At 40.5% G+C, this 15,877-nt stretch overlaps 1 protein-coding gene across 7 annotated transcripts in view; it reads right to left on the reverse strand.

Moving 5' to 3' along the window:
• Nucleotides 1–15,877, reverse strand: part of LOC145450960 (4-galactosyl-N-acetylglucosaminide 3-alpha-L-fucosyltransferase FUT6-like) — a 241,142-nt gene that overhangs the window by 196,838 nt on the left and 28,427 nt on the right. The window contains exons 3-8 of one of the 7 annotated variants that reach the window (XR_013918648.1): nucleotides 13,281–13,382; nucleotides 11,204–11,277; nucleotides 11,010–11,126; nucleotides 7,057–7,569; nucleotides 5,080–5,417; nucleotides 4,051–5,005 (exon numbers count right to left, since the gene is read on the reverse strand). The exons of 5 other annotated variants lie outside the window; for them this stretch is intronic. Coding sequence is in view for 1 of the 2 variants with exons in the window: in XM_080329453.1 (XP_080185579.1) it covers nucleotides 5,171–5,417; nucleotides 7,057–7,569; nucleotides 11,010–11,126; nucleotides 11,204–11,277; nucleotides 13,281–13,382 (1,053 nt within the window). In the remaining variant the exon portion in view is untranslated. Of the gene's footprint in view, nucleotides 1–4,050; nucleotides 5,418–7,056; nucleotides 7,570–11,009; nucleotides 11,127–11,203; nucleotides 11,278–13,280; nucleotides 13,383–15,877 lie in introns of those variants that run through there. One more of the 7 variants, XM_080329453.1, reaches the window with a different exon arrangement.

Consider the following 15,877-nt stretch of genomic DNA (forward strand, 5'->3'; position numbering starts at 1 on the left):
GATATATGGTTTAAACGTTCATATTACGGATCAAAATTGGTGTGGGATTGAATTCTATCGTATGGACTAGGAATGGTGCGAACGTTCGCGTGCTGTGTGTGAACCTCAGAAATTTAGAGGTACATGTTCACAACCGCACCTTGGTAATAGACTCTGCACTGTGAACCGGGGCCTAGAAACCGTGTTACTTTTGGCATTTCGGAACCCAAATGCCAAAACTGCCAAAATTAAAAGATTTAAAATGCCAAAAATAAGATATTTTGAAAATAAAGAATTTTTTGCAATTTTTACAAAGAAAAGTATTGGAATGAGTCTAAAGGAAGCGACAAAACAAGTGTGTAATGCTGAATTCCTAAATTGAGGTCCGTGAACCCTTCGGAAGGCCGCGGTCTACCGTAAAAGGGATCTATGTAACGCGAATGAAAATCTTAGGGGTCGGGGTCAAAAAGTCGAGTACTGAAATTTGGATTTACGATATACTGTGGATTGATCAACCCAGGTAGTAATGGATATTCAGCGATTAGGAAGAAGATGATCCTGGCCCGCAACAGCAGGGTTTTCGTTGGTAATTAGCATATTTTGGAATCCGTGAATGAGATCCGTAGTTTTCAGATGTAGCGCAATGACTAGGCATTTTACTTTTGTCACCGCTCGTGCATTTTGTTACCTCATGTAGCCGACACGCGCGACCCTGGTGCATTCAGCTCAATGCGTAGGCCTATATATGAATCCATTTACTTTTAACTTGTCAATGAAAATGTAAGCATATGGTGCAATCAGCACTATTAGACTGTGTCACGTTGGACAATATGGATATGATTTCATCAATTAACAATTGAACATACACACTTACACAGTGCAAAATGCTCCAGTCGCGAAGAAGTAACCTCCATTAATACGTACCACACACAGGCCTACAAACATTCTGTCCTTTACTGTTTTTTTGTTTGTTTGCCGGTCAGCAACGATATTAAAATGTTATCAAAAGTGGTATTGTGATCTGTGGGAATGCAAGTAATTATGCAAGCATATCGAATCGACTATTCGGATTACATATTCCAGAAGTAGTCGGTTTTGTATTGGGTGAATTGACTCTCCAACACCCTTGTAGATTCTGTTTTTAGTCTCGCTGACAAAAATAAAACCTAAAAATGCCAGAAATAACACTGCATGTCAATAACTGAGTGATTGTGTCGATAGGTACATAGTTTCATAAATGACCAGACATGGTGCAAAAGGCCTTCAGATGTATACGTACGAGTACCATACATACAAAATACATACACCCTATCCTTTCTTAGTTTTTCATTGCCGGGTGGATAGTTTTTCATATTATATTGATTATAAGTCACCAGTGTAGGCTGCGACCCAAACGTGTCAGAAACCCTTTTGAATTGCTATCATAAGTATTATGACCCGTGTAAATGCCAGTTATTTTGCACGCATAGTGAATTCGCTATTGAGAATAGGTGTTGCAGAAGCACTCGACTTTGTATCGGGTTGTTGTTGTTTTGTTGTTTTTATTAACTCATATAATTGGCGCTTGCAACTCGTGGTTATTTGCGCCCACACAGTAAATTTCATAATCGCATAATGGCATGTCTTCGTGAACTTCAGTCTTTTTTCGACTCATTTGCTGCCTTCTTTCAGGAGTTCGGCTCTCTCTTCGTCTGGGCTTTTCAATGCGCTGTACTACAGCGGGATCGGCGATGAGGAGCCCAGATAAACCTCCGACACATAGGTTATTTTGCACGCATAGTGAATTCGCTATTGAGAATAGATGTTGCAGAAGCACTCGACTTTGTATCGGGTAAATTTAGTCTCTAACATCGTTTTCGATTCGTATTTAAATCTTGCTGTTTGATGGCAGAGTGTGGATACTGCATGTTTTGTGACTTCCATTTCATAAGAGAGGCCAAACTGAAGCGTTTTTCATGGTTAATTTGAGAACATGAATGCGAATTCATGGCGATGCCAGAATTGCCAAAAATAAAATCTGAAAATCCAAAAAATAAGCTATTTTTGGCATGCATCTTGATGGTCATTCTACTGATAGGAATGGCTTAGAACAGAGGTGGCCAACCTTTTCGGCCAAAGGGCCACATGATATTTTATACCCAGTGCGTGCGCCACTTGAATGTTGATGACTATATTTTTAGTCGTCCGAATGAAGCGAACCGAATTAGATAACGTTGAAAACAAGACTTGTATTACTATACGCTTTAAAATTGATAACAATTATGTTATGAAAACTCTGTGTGCAACTGTGCAGCGCGCATTCATGTCCTGGTCGCACGAGGCGCGAAATTTTTTCAATGGCAATGAATGGATTCGATCAATAAATATGTTACTTGCATATAATAGGGGTCGCCTCTGTATGCCACTGGGTTTATTTAGCAAAGACAGGAATATTTGTCGTTTAGACATAGCAATATCGACGGTTTCGGTGAGCATGCCTCTATCATTTTGTGCAAATGTTTCATCGCCGACGATCTCGCTGCGAGCGCACAAGCGATGTCGCATGTTGGACGACACGTTATCCCTATGCGAATAACGTTAGACTCAATTCTGTAAATAACGCGTATTTATAATTTTCAGGCGGGCAGTCCAATACTAAATGCAAGAAATCGAGTGACAATAAATCATGCGCAGTACTAAGAAAAATAAATTTCAAGTCAAATAAAACTGCTACGAAACATTCTACTTCTTGGTCATGTACGAAGATCTACGAAAAACGTGGTTGGGCCCTGGTTACGCTAATGCGTCGTAACATGATGTTTTAGTCATCATCAAATTTCGCGGTCAGGCTAATAAAATTTTGGTTGGCCTTGCAATCTCCCTGATGTTATAACTAATTTCTAAACGGGTTGGCCGCCCTGGTCTAGAATTTGTGTGCAACGGTTTTTTATCAAGCAAAGTAACAATGTTTTTGCGTTAATCAGTGAAATCTGAGTAAACTGTTATATTTGAACTGGCCTAATATTGCATATAACATGCATTTATAAATATATATGTATCTCCTTACATGTCGGCATATTCTGAGATACAAATATTTTTTATTATAATCCGAACTACGTTGGTATCCCTGACCATCTAGAACAGGGGTGGCCAACCTTTTTGGCCACAGGGTCACATTCCAATGACGAACCATCGCGCGGGCCACTAGCCGCGCGAAGCGCGAAAAATGTTCAAAGTTTATACGTCAATATTATAATTATATTGGGTATATTAAGGGTCTGCTGTATATAGCTGGGCTGAGTTTGCATGAACTGAACTATTAGGCGCCTGGACATATCGATGTCAAAAGCTTCGGACAACATGCGTCAATCATTTTATGCCTATGTTTCATCGTCGACGGTCTTTCTGCGAGCGCTAACGCAAGGTCGCATGTTGAACGACACTTTCTCGCGTAATTGCGATTATAATCGACTCTGGTACATTAGGCGTTCGTTCATTTTCAGGCGGGGGTAACAATACTAAAAGGAAGAAATCGAGTGACAACATATTACGAGAAGCGCGAAGAAAATTTTTACTTCCGGTAAATCTACCGCAGAATATTCTGCTTTATTGTAATGTACGAAGATCTACCAAAATTTGACTGGCTTATATGGATCTGCCAATGCGTCGAAACTGATATTTTAGTCAGAGCAACCCCAGTGTTGCGGCCAGACTAATCAAATTTTCGGTTGGCGAAGCAAGTTCACAATCTGTGCAATCCATTTTTGGTAATAATAATAATTTCTAAAATTACCTCACGGGCCACGGGTTGGCTGTCTTCGATCTAGAATCATTATTTCATTGACGCTATCTACATTGTAGGGCTTATATACACGTCATTCCAGTATAATCTGCATCCGATGTAGAATGAAACCCATGCTATAACGTAGATCACTGATCCTCTGTGACAATCCCTACAAACCTGGCTATAGTGCGCAGCGGATCAACAAATTCTCTGGTCTTACCCCGATCCTATTTGTTAAAGCTCTCGTCCGACTCCTATAGGCCGGATTCTAGAAATGACCGAGATCCGGTCCGAAAAAACTCCGATAATAATCATCTACTCACATGATGGTATTGAATATTGATTGAAATAGTGTAAACAGGACATTAAAAACTCAAAGATTGATCTCAACACTTATCTGAAGTAGAATTATGCTTGGACTAAGCGTGTGATTTATTTCCCTGGACGCTTCACTTTCACTATGGATTCGAGGGTGGAAGACGGTCAGGCTGTCCTATTCTTAGTAAAAGGTACTTATCCGGCTTCTAACCGGCTCCGGCCAAAAAATGAATAGCCGAATATCCAATCCGGCTCCTGTCCATGCCCCACTCTGATACCTACACGGTAAACAGAGAACGAAAAGGTAATGAGCAGCTTGGACCAGGGGTGGCAAACCCTTGGCCCGCGGGCCACATTTGGAATATTCCTGTTATTCGGTTTACTATTAGCAATCTTCATCAGTTCAATACACCACAAAATTGCGATACCATGAAAAGATAGGAAGATGTCGAAACGACTTGGACTAGTCATTGGAGTAGTCATGTAAAGAGGAGACATGCATATTGAATGAAAAGTAAAAGAAGATGGCATAGAAAAAAGTAAGCGACAAAGAATGGGGTGGCATGTTATTGAAGGCGAGATCGAGGTCAGGTCGTGGTCCGATAATCTTGCATTACGATTAGTGGTGACTAAAAAAATTAATTACATTGCAATCTGAGCCCCGCTGTACATATGTGACCTGCACTATATACAAGTAACGATATTCATTACCGCGTGAGTTTGTTAATTTTGAATATGTTCGCGCTTTGAGTGACTATAATGCGAATGCACACTGATTCTTTACAATATTAATGTCGGCGATTTTGGTGCGTAGTGAGCAAGAATATCTAGTAGCCTACTCCCTAGATATCCCTGATGGTGAAATAAGTCTTGCGTTCACATTTACCTAAGCTGTAAACAAAAGGTTATAAATACTCAATTGGCTCGCGCAATCGTTTGGAAAACCTCAAGTGGCCCTTCAGTCAAAAAGGTTGGCAGCCCCTGGCTTGGACCATCAAAAGAGACGACATTTGAAATACGAGTACTGTGGCACGATGCATACTTCGAAAATGAATCACTATGCAAAATCAGCATCGATCAGCATCAGTCACGATGCAAAATACTGACATTTCATTTCCTATTATTGTACGTTTTGAAAGGACTAAAGCACTCCGCATTATCGTCATTGTATAAATAACGTCGCAGTGACGCTGTACGTTTGGCAACCCCATCAGAAAACATTGGCACGTCAGACGATGAGTTGTAGTTCGGTTTGAAACGAGCGTCAACGTTGATGCCGTGTATCGCCCGACAAATTGCACAAAAGCCACTTTTCCTTTTGTATTGGGGCAAGTCCTGTGCATCCATTGTTCGCCATCTGTAGTGAAACGAGCATATAGACGACAACGAATTTCATAAATCCGTTTTAAGAGTCAGAATGCATAGACGTCAAATCACTATATCAGCAAGTTCCACACACCCGACGGACTAGTCAGTGATTAATGAGTTGTTCGAATGTTTAGGACGCCATATGACTGTGGTTCCCAACCATTTTATAATCGTGACCCACCTCTCAATTTGGCGTGCTGGTTACTAAAGAATGGTCAGCATCTTCGCCCAAACCTACTCATGGCTTATGTGCGAAGCTGGTCACTATGTGCGCATTAATAACAATTGTGCAGTTGTGAACTTTCCAGGACGATTTATATAGTATAGCTGATACATGCAACTAAATGTGTACGCCTGTGCTAATAACGTATATGCATCATGGACATTGTGGGCTAGCTCCAGATATTGAATGTTCATATTGGAGTGCCGCTAAGACTGAGCGATATTGTATCTATTTGTTTTAGTGCAAATTGCTGTTATAGATGTGGCGCACAAAACCTGTGCTGTGATGATTTTACTAATAAAAATAATAAGAGTTCGTCAACCGCCGTCAATCGAGACTATTTTAACTTTCATAGGACTTTTAGAACGATTTCTCTACATCTCCAATCGAAGTAGTCAAGTACTGCTACGTGAAATTCTGCGTCATCAAAAACACAGATCGTGATATTATTCGGCCGCGCCGAGCCCCTGTGCATGTAACATAGGCCTACTATTAACACATAACACTATCGGTCATTTGTAGTTTTCCCGAATGGAAGAATTAACGTACGATTGATTTCTATACTCCCGACACTTTAATCTTCGCTAAGTTATAGTAGGTGTCGCTTTAAAATATGACGCTTCGACTGATCTAATGCCTTTTTCTGCGGGTTCGCATTCTTCACATGTCGATTTCTCTTCTATTTTGAAAAATCTGCCGCCGATAGCTTCCGCTTCATTGGTATTCTTGTAATAGTAATTGGTATTTCATTTTCGTCTCCGCGACCCCAGAGAATAAGCAAACGACCCCATAGGTTAGGAAAACCAACCCTGCTATATAGGATGTATGAATCTGTTTCTGCTGATTATATAGTTGGAATGGGGGCTCCATACTATATTCTTACCTCTGGAGGCGGTCAGTAAAGATATACTACTATACTTTTCACTACGAAGTAGGTTTTGCCTAGTCGACCTGCCTCTACAAGTCAAACACTCCTATTTCTACTATATGGTTTTCAGTTTTTAGGCATTGCTTAGTCTGGAATTCGTACTTTTATACACATGGAAATCATTCTACTTGAACTTGAGTAGAAATGTACGCCGTTACTTCTACTTCTACTTGAGTACCAGCGATACAACTTTGACCACCTCAGCTTATAACTTTCTTCGTTTCCTGCTTAAGGAAACACTGCTTTTTAATGGTCAATCATTGTGCACGATTTAGCGCGAATAAATATGCGATCGCTGCCTTTAGGAAAATATGTAAGTTCACCTTACAAATGACTCCAGAATTTACGGTCAAAATAGACGCTAAAGTTCGATCACATTCTAGTACGATAATACTGTCGACACCGGAGCAAGCCGCAACGTATTGTTTCTAAAAATTAATAAAAAGTCGGTGCATAATTAAAAATACATCCGGTCACCTAAAATATTTCAGATATTCCTCGTCGTTTTGATCCAGAAATTTCAGATAGTCGATAAGATGATTTGTAGATTCAAATTCCTCCGCCAAGATGAAGGATCCAGGCGGTGCGATAGCTTGGTAGTCTTCTTTTGTAGCTCCCCAGACGACTGGCACGGTACCGAACCACAACGTTTTAACGAAGAACTTTTCCGTTATATAATCTCTGCAGTGATACGAGTTTTCGTAGGCGAAGTAGAACTTATATTGAGGTATAACTTCATGTAGCAAGTTTGTATCGATAAAGTTCGAGAAGCATTTTCCGTAAGCGTCTATTGTCAGCCCCTTCGACTGCAATTGCTTTATTAGCGAGAGACGCACGCGGGCGCCCGGCGTGACTGTGCAGTCAGATATAGCAGCCACCGCCAGTTTCGATTTTGGCTTCATGATTTCCTGATATATGGAGCTATTCTTTCCGACCAGCTTGCCCAATGATTCTCCGCCTCCGTATCCCGTAAGAAAATCGGAATCAAGCCTGCGAATTACGAATAATCGAGTATGGATGGTGTGGAAAGTGCAAATAAGCGGCTACAAATAAAATTATGCCAATTCTTATCCACAGAAACTATAAATCTCGTCGATAAACTGTTAGTGGAAAGCGGGGTATAATTTTAGTACACGAAAAAACGTCTCTAAATACTCGTCTCGAATCATTACAGCTGATACTCGATTCGTATCTGAGTACTCAAGTCATCGTAGTGAATTGCTTTGGGTGTATAGGCCCTACATTGCTCAATAACGGCTGTAGATGAGTAATCACTGAATGGATTAAGTGAGTGGGTTTGAACAAACATGAGCAAACACACGAAAAGCAAACCATATGTCCTGTCGATGATGGAGAGAGGTTACATCAGTCATTCCTATAACACAGGCAATGAATGCTGTGACGACCCGTAGATTCTAATAACATCTATAAACTGTATAGTGCATCAATCAATAGGTGATAAGAAGACAAACGGGCATTTGAATCAACCGATATCAATATTTTGTATAGTGACCAGAGTCGCAATTTCTCATTCACTCGACCTGTACTCGGTCAAGACTCGATATATTCTATATGACTTATTCAAGTCTCGTATATTAGGACCGAGAATTAAATAAAGGCCTAGAACCTGTATTTTATCTGTTTGAATAAACATGAATTGGAGGCCTTCGATATCACCAAAGAGTGTCACCGAAATGAGTTGAACCTGCCGTTAATTTCATACTGAACAGTAAACACTATGTCTTGGACTCGGACTCGAGTCATCACAGCATGACTCGGAATCGACTTGTAGCTTCCGGACTTGGACTCGTGCTTGACTCGGTGTTGAATTGAAAATAACTCGACTTGACTCAAAACTATCAAAGTCAAATTGACTTGCGACTCAGAACCCTATAACTTGGTTACAACTATGCTGGTGGTTGTAATCCTTGTCGATATTTGCGTATTCGTACACACAATGGCCAGCCTATCCCAAGTGGATGCGAAAAAAGACACTCTGATCGAAGAATGTCAAGTCTAGGCTAGGCTACTTCATGGAATGACTTTAAAACAGTGGTTCTTAACAGGTGTTCCACGGAACACTAGGGGTTCTGCGAGTCAGTCGCAGGGGTCCCGCGTAGGTCAAGTGACACAGTCAACCATGGTCATGACTCAACCCATACATATGATTCGTGATGATGCGCCGGCCTTAGATATCATGGGTTGCATACAATTATAGGCCTGATCACTATGGTGGAATTGTGACGGTTGTGGGGGCGCGTCGTGTGCAATGGCGTACGTAGGGGAGTTTGGGGTTCGAAATCGTAACCCCGTCTTTCTGATATGACAATTCTATTCCCAATATTTGAAGGCTCATTTGTAATTTAGCGATTGGTGTCATACTGTTGCGTTTCGACCGAACAATACGATGGCCAAGGTGATTTGTTTTGACCTAAAATGGAACATTTTGTCCTGAAAAAATCGATGATTTTGACATTTTTTGACCTTAAAATTTTTTACTAAATTGTGTCCTCATGTATGTAAATTAGGTGTTTTCGCACATAATGTTATACTATCTTCATTTTGGTTGGAACTGTCTGTCGTTAGGAAGTGGTTAAGCCTGAATAAACTTACTGACAAATTTGCACATGAATAAACTTTATTTTAACGAAATCTGGACCTTTGAAGAATTCCAGTAGATACATTATGCATTGTGGTAGAAATAATAAAAACTTTCAGTTAGTATATTGCGGTACGTTGAGCATAACACTATGTCGACCTACTTGTTTCATTTAACTGTCTATGATTCACTCTAAGCAGACAATGTAGACAACCGTAGACCTATGAAGTAGGCTACAAGATGCAAAATGTCAAATGATAAGTTTACCAACATTGCAAACATCTATGATACAAACAACATGCAGGTTGCAAAATAGTACAACGAAAGATACTTTCCTACATTCTCGGGTAGAAAGTGTATGTCTATACTAAGTAGCTTGCCAAGAATGGAGAAAGAACGTTCAGCAGCAGCAGCAGCAGTTGTTGGCTGGCAACACTGAAGTTATGCGTCCACATCACAATTTTTCATCATGCGCTTCTTGATATAAGGACCGATGCCCACGCAGTCTTGCTTCAGTTAGGATATTGCGGTGCGTTGAGTAAACACCATGTTGGCCTATTTGTTTCATTTAACCGTCTATGATTCACACTAAGCAGACAATGTAGACAACGGTAGACCAATAACAAGATGTAAAATGTCAAATGATAAGTTCACCGACAGTGCAAACATCTACGATACAACCGAAATGCAGGTTGCAAAATCATTTTGACTTTGTAAACAATTTTGACATTTTTCTGGACTAACGCTACAATTTTCACAAGATTTGGACTTGTCAAAATAATTACCCTAACGATGACACTTTCCGAGATGAGGCTTCGCATTTTTGAACAGGTATCTGAAAGGGATCTGCAGAAGCCACACTGATTTGCTGTGAGCATTCATTATAATGTTTTCGTTTTGTGTGAAAATTATGTTTTAATGGTTTTGTTATTTTAAGACTCTGTTGATGCACGGGTCATTTTATGCGCCACATAGTAATGTATTAGATGTGTAGTTTATAGACATGTGTTATGGTGGTCGAATTTTGTTTATATGACGCTACGTCAAAATTGTCAGCGAGCAAATCGTCATTTCACAACCTTACAAATCAATATCGCATACACCACCAAAATGCAATTGAGTGAAATATGATATGCTGATAGGTATCCTAATGGTATACGCAGGTGGGAGGATCGACATAACAGTGTCATGAAATCCGACCCACTCAGAGCACAGCAGGAGCATGATTAAAGTAGTGTACTATCGGTACATATTTAGTCAATAACGGTGTACCTGATGTCAGGGTCGATCAGTGCAACGAAGCTCATTCGACATTAGCAATTTTGGATTCCATTGTAAAAAATCGGGTAAAGTGGTAAATCCATGTGCGTTCAGACTGGCTGATTATGATGTAGTCGTTCACCAAGCGATCACGAATAGCCTATATATATTAGGGTTACCATATGTCCTCCTTTGTCAGGAAATTGAAAACGAGAATATCCCCCGAGTACGTCTTATATCCTCCTTCTTGGCAATTCGTCCTACTGTACGGATTATACAGCTAGGCTAATGGACAGGGCAAACTGAAAAATAGGCATAAATGATGGGAAATAGGTAAAACGGACATTCGAGCGAGAGTCGAATCATAGTGATGCCCTTTTTTTAGTCAACACCACAGAAGTATCCTGAAAAGTGTGCAATGTTTTTTATTTAGTCAGCACAACAAGATTTCCAGTAAATATTACAAAACCAGCTGATATTAATTTAGCACCATCCAATCGATTGTATGCAACATGAGTGAGTTGAGTACTGAATATGTAATGTAATTCGGATATGTGACCACAAACGTTACCGGTAAGTCATGGTAGCATTCATCTGAAATTTGTCTTCGGTCTCCAGGGTGTAATGATAATTTTTCAAAGTAGCCGAAGACTCCATAGTCCAGAATATATGTAGATGGTTTGGATTCCTGCGTATGTCGTTCAATAAACTATTATTCGTCGATTGTCGGGAGTCGATACATAACGTGCATAGCATGTAACTTGCCTGCTAGTCGGCATATCAGATGCATTTACGGAGTCGAAATGGTACAAAACCGCCCCTGTCCTGCTGTCGTTGATCTGTAAGAACACAACAGATCGCTGCTCAAGCTTATCCAAGGAAGCAAACCACCTTTAATAATCTAGTTCACTGGTTCCCAAAGTGGGCGCTGTCGCCCACTAGGGGCGATTTTGCAAAATACGAAAACGCTTTGACTCATCCAAGACCGCGAGATATGGTGAGGATCACGTTTATGCATCATCACCGTGCATCAATTCCATTGAGGCCATTGCCCCGCAAAATTCAACGACTCGGAATGGAAAGCGCATAAGTAGGTCCATAACATAGATGCACCCACGTCGTGCGATGCAGTGTTGGGATGACTCGAGTCAGACTCGAGTCGACTTTTTCGTATGACTTGACTTGACTTGAGTCACTTTGCAAAAATGACTTGACTTGACTTGACTCGGAGCTTCAGAAATGTGGATTGACTCGTGACTCGGAGCAAAATTTACGAGTCAATTTCAAGTCATCAAGTTAAGGTGTCGATTAAGCACCCTATCTTATGTATGTTCGGATTGTTCGCGATACGCCGGAGTCACTTGTGAGAACAACCAGTCATTCACTAGTTGTACGTTTCACTGATCCTCCATTGTTACATCACAAATAAATTGACCGCAAACGAAACGATCACAGCTTACGTTGCCATAGTAGATTAATTTAATAGCAACGTATCTTTGTTCTTAGACGACTCAGTGCTTACATTGTGCAGTGCGCAGTGCTCACCTTTACCAACCCCCTTTTCTAATTTAAATCGAACAAACATAGTTAATGCGTTTATATTCACACGGATATATAGATGGACGTACACTGTACCATACAGATTTGTTTCAACTTTTCGAGGCTTCGTATTCGATCCTCTGTTTAGGCTGATAATAACAGACTGTAGCATGTAACTATACAGTTACTCAAGAATTTTATTAGAACGTCAACGTGTGCGTGAGCGATACAACGCCTTCGTGCATGAATATTTAACTTTATATTCGTTATTTGATTCCAGACAAATGGCCAATTAATCTGTCTTTCACACATTTAGCAAAATGTAATGACTTTGCATCATCACTCATACTTCGAAAATTCGATTTGACTTGATTTGTGACTTGACTCGTGACTTCACTTGACTCGACTTGACTGGAGTCACCTCCAAAAAACGAGTGACTTGACTTGACTCGAGTAACTTTCGAAAATCGATTGACTTGACTTGACTCGAGTAAAAATGTGCAATGACTCGAGATGACACGTGACTCGAAGGTAGTGACTTGATCCCGACACTGGTGCGATGACCATATGATACGCACGACTTACAGAAGGACACATCGCTGAACAGATTATGACGGACCTCAACTACTTGCAGCTGTAGAGCGTGTCTGGTCCGTACTCAAGGCAAGCACAAGCAGATTTTACGGAATGAATGATCTGCTTTTGAAATTACCGTACCACGATGTAATATATCGATTTCGGGTAACGATACATGCGACTTCCTTTTCATTGCTTGTCCTTTTTCTATTTATATACACATCTAGGCCATGAAAAGTATTTTCACATCACACCTATAACCTAGGGTTAGGGGCCTACCATATGTCCTCTTTTAAGAGCATTTGCCCGCTTTTTTGGATAATTAGGTTAAAGTACGGGAAAAGTGGACTGAGATATAGGAAATCAGCGCTCAAGTAACGGTGCGGCGGTTTTTTGGGACTTAAGCAAAAAAAATACCATTTTTTTGGTCAACCGACCACAAACTCGGGAAAAGTTGACCATGATTTTCGTATTTCACTCCAGGATTATAAGTCTGAAATTATTTTAAAAAGGGTCCTCTTTTCAGATTCCCAAAATATTGTAACCCTATTATAACCAGCATAAATATAAATACGAAGGAGGTCTTATTGACAGACCCAAGGTTTCATCGAGTTCACTCTGTCACAGCCTTTTCGATATCGTCATTTAGGAAGTAGGTTCCAACTTTGAGTAAACCCATAGCATTTATTGATGCTTCGGCGCAAGTCAGTATAGAAATAATTCTCACAAGCGATCTGTTATAGGTGATGTCACAATTTCCACATTCCTGAAGGTTTGGACTTGGCACCTTGTTTCGAGTTCCAAAGGCAATTGACCAAAACACGATGATCTGAAACGAATTTAAAACCATTATAAAAGGATCGTTGTTAAATGTTCATGGAATCCTGCTTCGTTGTGCGTTGAAGAGTTTACAAATTTGCTTACGTTTAAAAGACGTATCGCCACGCCCGTACGACTATAGTACCATAAATTCCTTGTTTTGGGTACGACTGATAACCATACCTAAGAGACGTGGCAACACAGTCCCTATATAAGACGTAGGCTTTGAGTTTATCTATAAAACTTATCATCATGATACATGCTTGCAGAGCCGTAACTGCCGCACCCCAAACAACGCAATTGGTGGGGGGGCGAGCTAGAATAGGGCACAAAATTGTTTTACAAATCTACCGAAATTATACAATATTTTTGTGAGAACTATTCAACTTGAAATTTTTCTCCCAATTCCCTAAAAAAACATAAAAATAGGCACTTCGGCGCCGGCCAATAACGAGTCACGACTCATGAAGACAAATGAAGTTTCGGCCAACCTGCACGTGTGTTACAAAACATAATCTTTGACCAAAAATGACTGCTGCATGTCGGCCGATACTTACGATATATACATCATCTGTACAATATACAATTATACAATTACTATAGGCGACAGTAGTTATATAGATCGGTCGTGACCTGGCAGGGGTTCTTATGGCCCGCTCGCACGCGGCTGGGAAACTCGTATTGGCACGCGGCTCCTTATGTCTTATGGGCCCGCTCGCACGCGGCTATTGCGTCTTATGGCCCCTCTCGCACGGTAACTCTTTTCAGTATAGCGATCGCTTGCACGCGGCTGGGAAACACGTGTTGGCATGCGGCTCTTATGTCTTATGGGCCCGCTCGCACGCGGCTATTGCGTCTTGTGGTCGCGCGGTAACCCTTTTCAGTATAGCTCGCACGCGGCTTCGTTGTTGGCATGTCGTACTTCGTGTTGAATATGTATCAAGTAAATAGTCATGTGATTGGTCCTTAGGTAATGTGTATATTCCAAATTACGGCGAGTACGACAATGATATATCGTTATTCTTATGGACGCGGCGATGATTCGTACTTTCAGGTATCTCTCGCGTGGTGTTGAATATGCACGAGTCACCAACAATAACCGCACAAACGGAAACGCGGCTTGCAAGAGGATTAAGCAGTGCGTGCGACAGACGGCGATTCAAATATCAACAATAGTCGCGTTCGCAAACTAACACTTCAAAAAGATGTGAAATATTTGTAAAATCTTACGATCGCTCGCGAACGGCCATCACTTCGGCATATCAATCTATCACTCAATACACAACCGAAGTTGAATTGTAATTGAATGCGTAAATTTATCACCTCGACATCAAAATTCGAAAACAAGAACTTGATGCTTTATGTTCTCACTCTAATTTCATGATAAGTGTAATAAGTGCCGAATAACAGATACACCACCGGCGAGACTTGAATACCAACAAATTGTCACTTATTTCTATTCTAGCCGTAATCCTTTGTGAAGTTAACGCTTATTCAAAAAGGTGTGAAATATTTGCAAAACCCCGCGATCACTGACAAGATAATGTCTCGGACATAACCATCTTTCACGACTTGGTGTCATAACCATACCGATCGCTCACGCGGTGAAATTTTAGTAATCAGTTTGTCACAGAACTTGATTTCGCTGGTAAGATTTAACAAGTAACGAATAACAGACCGCCAGTGTCGGTAACTTGAATAGCGACAAATTGTCACTTATTTCCGCTCTAACCCTAATCCTCTGCGAAGTGAACGCTTATTCAAAAGGGTGTGATATAATTTTAAAACCCGACGACCACTCACCGGATAATGCTTCAGACATAGCAATCCCTCATGTCGCTCACAAGGTAATATTTCGGTAATTAGTTTGTCCCAGAACCATCGCAGACGGTGATTCGAAAACCAACAATTTGTCACTTGCCCGCGATCGCTATATGTTTCACGCCTCTCGAATAGTGGCTGACTTCAGTTGCGTGATAAGATCCATGAAAATATTCAATCGATGTGCTAGTTTGTCAACTTGAAATGTAACTCACTACACAAATCAAGTTGAATCGTATTTGAATGTATTGATTCGACCCAACTCAAATCCTATTAACGCGATCTGTTGAATCGAACGTAACCTGAATATTACTGACGCCAACATTCACCCCCATCGGATCATTCACACATTCCACGCCGCTGTTTTAACACTTATAGAATCAATACCAACTATCTCTGACCCGATAATATTCAATCATTTTGGTAATTTGCCAACTTTAAATCCATTCGCGGGATGTACTGAAGGTAAATCCAAATAATCCAGAATGAAATATTTGGACTTTGACATTGTGCGAATTGAAATAGGTTTGACAAACATGACTACCAACTTTGATCCAGTCACATTTCAAGATTATACTTTGAAACAATCCTTGAAACTGACAACTCTATTCACGACTGAGTTTTCCGTTTATCAAATAGAGTTTCAGTAAATACTATCGGGATATTTTAATGTGTTACTACACA

This window comes from Botryllus schlosseri, chromosome 11, assembly GCF_051294905.1.
Source record: "Botryllus schlosseri isolate E-star chromosome 11, Bs_hap1, whole genome shotgun sequence".
NCBI lineage: Eukaryota > Metazoa > Chordata > Ascidiacea > Stolidobranchia > Styelidae > Botryllus > Botryllus schlosseri.